Below are 1,951 nucleotides of genomic sequence, written 5' to 3'. Positions count from 1 at the left end.
AGCTAAATGCTAAAAGTAGTAAGACTAGCTAAAACTATCAAAGTTAGCGTAAGGCTAGCTAAATGTTAAAAGTAGTAAAACTAGCTAAAACTCAAAGTTAGTGTAAGGCTAGCTAAATGCTAAAAGTAGTAAGACTAGCTAAAACTGTCAAAGTTAGCATAAGACTAGCTAAATGCTAAAAGTAGTGAACTGCTACCTTAGCTAAAAGGTGCAAAATGTTAGCTAAAATTAGCCAAAAATCTTAAAGGCTGTTTCATAATGTTAACTAAAGGTTAATTGTAACTGAAAGCTAAAAGTAGTAAAACATTAGCCGATAGCAGCAAAAAATTAGCTTAAAGCAATAAACTCAAATTTCTAGCTTAAACTCAAAAGAAACAAAAGACTAACTAAAAGCTAAATGTAGCAAAATGCAAGCTAAAAGTAGCATAAGAAGATAAGGGTAGAGCAATTAGCTGAAGCAGATAAAACCAATGTTTTGAAGGAATATCTCAACGGGAGAAACATTTGTGAAGGTAAAATGTAAAAGTTACAAATCTCAATGAGCTGAACATTTTGATGCACGAACAGCTAAAATAGCTTCGAGTGTTCAGAAGTCATTTCTCTGCAAAACGTACGAAAATAGAAAAAACAGGTTAACACAAACTGGAAGTCAAATGTCTGAACTGGGTTGACCATCAGTTGTTTTGTACCTGTGTGAGGTCACGGTTGTGGGAGGAGCTTAAAGATGTACAGGCGAGCAGTAACCGCGTGTTTTTCTCCTCAGTGGTGGGAATGTTGAAGTCGCTCCACCAGCTGCAGGAGGAGAACAGGAGGCTGGAGGAGCAGATCAAAACTCTGACCATGAAGAAGGAGAGACTCCAGCTCCTCAGCGCTCAGCTGTCGGTGCCTTTCACTCCGTCAGCGCCCTCCGGTAAATTCCCACGCACACACGAGTCTGGCTCAAGGTGAATGTGCCGTCCGTGCAATAGTCTTAAACCGCCTCCAGTGTCTTCGTGCTTTTTGGGAGCCAGAGTCTTTTTCATGGTTCTGCTCATTAGTTCTCTGGATGATCTCAGATTCTGCTCATTTCCAAGTATTTTGGATACGTTTAGAAAACTAAATAAACTAAACGACAGTGGATTCTTTATTATTGGGAGACTCATGAGTTGTGTTTTTGCAGCAGACGTGAAAGGCACCGACTGCTCTTTACCTGCGGCAGCTCAGGTGAGGACACGAACACCTTCATTAGACGTTATGTTGACGCTGCACTAGAACAGCTGCACTCAAACGATGCGTAATAAAAATATTGACCCTCAGGACGCTGCTTCATGCGGCGGCCACAGCAGCAGCGGCTCCACCTCTTCGCTCTCCGCCTCTCCCTCCGTCTCTCAGAGCCCGCCTCAGCCGGTGCTGAACGGCGTCGCGACCGCCGCCGGGCTGGGCGGAGTCACGGGGCTGATGGGGTCTCTGGGCGCAGGGAGCGCCCTGGGGATCGTCGGGGCGCTGAACGGCGTGATTCAGGCGCCCGCGGGCACCGGCAGCCCCCACTCGCACGCCGCAGGAGCAGTGACGAGTAACAGGTAACATCTGCTTCAGTCAAGCTGACCTAAAATAAAACGTTCTATCTAGGGATGCACGATATTGGTTTTTGGCCGATAACCGATACCAATTTTTTAAATTTTTCCCCCTAGACCTGCTTACAGAGACTACATAACTTTCTCTGCTGTGGAATTAAAATACTACATTATTCTGCTGAAAATGATGCAACACTTCAACTTGGATTATGTTTAATGTAAAATTTATTCATGATATTTCTCTTTATCACAATGACAACACTCGAACAGTTCAAATCTGTAAATTTTCACAAGTCTATGCTCAACGCATGACGTCATAATGTTGTGCTGGCGCTGCAGCGTCCTTGTCGTACACACACACACACACACACACACACACACACACACACACACACACA

General features: G+C 44.2%; 1 protein-coding gene across 1 annotated transcript in view; it reads left to right on the top strand.

Moving 5' to 3' along the window:
• The window catches only part of mllt10 (MLLT10 histone lysine methyltransferase DOT1L cofactor), a 49,779-nt gene that overhangs the window by 45,320 nt on the left and 2,508 nt on the right, over positions 1–1,951 (top strand). The window contains exons 15-17 of the mRNA XM_037694355.1: positions 764–910; positions 1,160–1,203; positions 1,297–1,559. Of these exons, the coding sequence (XP_037550283.1) occupies positions 764–910; positions 1,160–1,203; positions 1,297–1,559 (454 nt within the window). The remainder of the gene's footprint in view (positions 1–763; positions 911–1,159; positions 1,204–1,296; positions 1,560–1,951) is intronic.

Source organism: Nematolebias whitei, chromosome 20, assembly GCF_014905685.2.
Source record: "Nematolebias whitei isolate Nwh7 chromosome 20, NemWhi1, whole genome shotgun sequence".
In the NCBI taxonomy this organism is placed as follows: Eukaryota; Metazoa; Chordata; class Actinopteri; order Cyprinodontiformes; family Rivulidae; genus Nematolebias; species Nematolebias whitei.
This window is presented reverse-complemented; position numbering and strand designations above follow the sequence as displayed.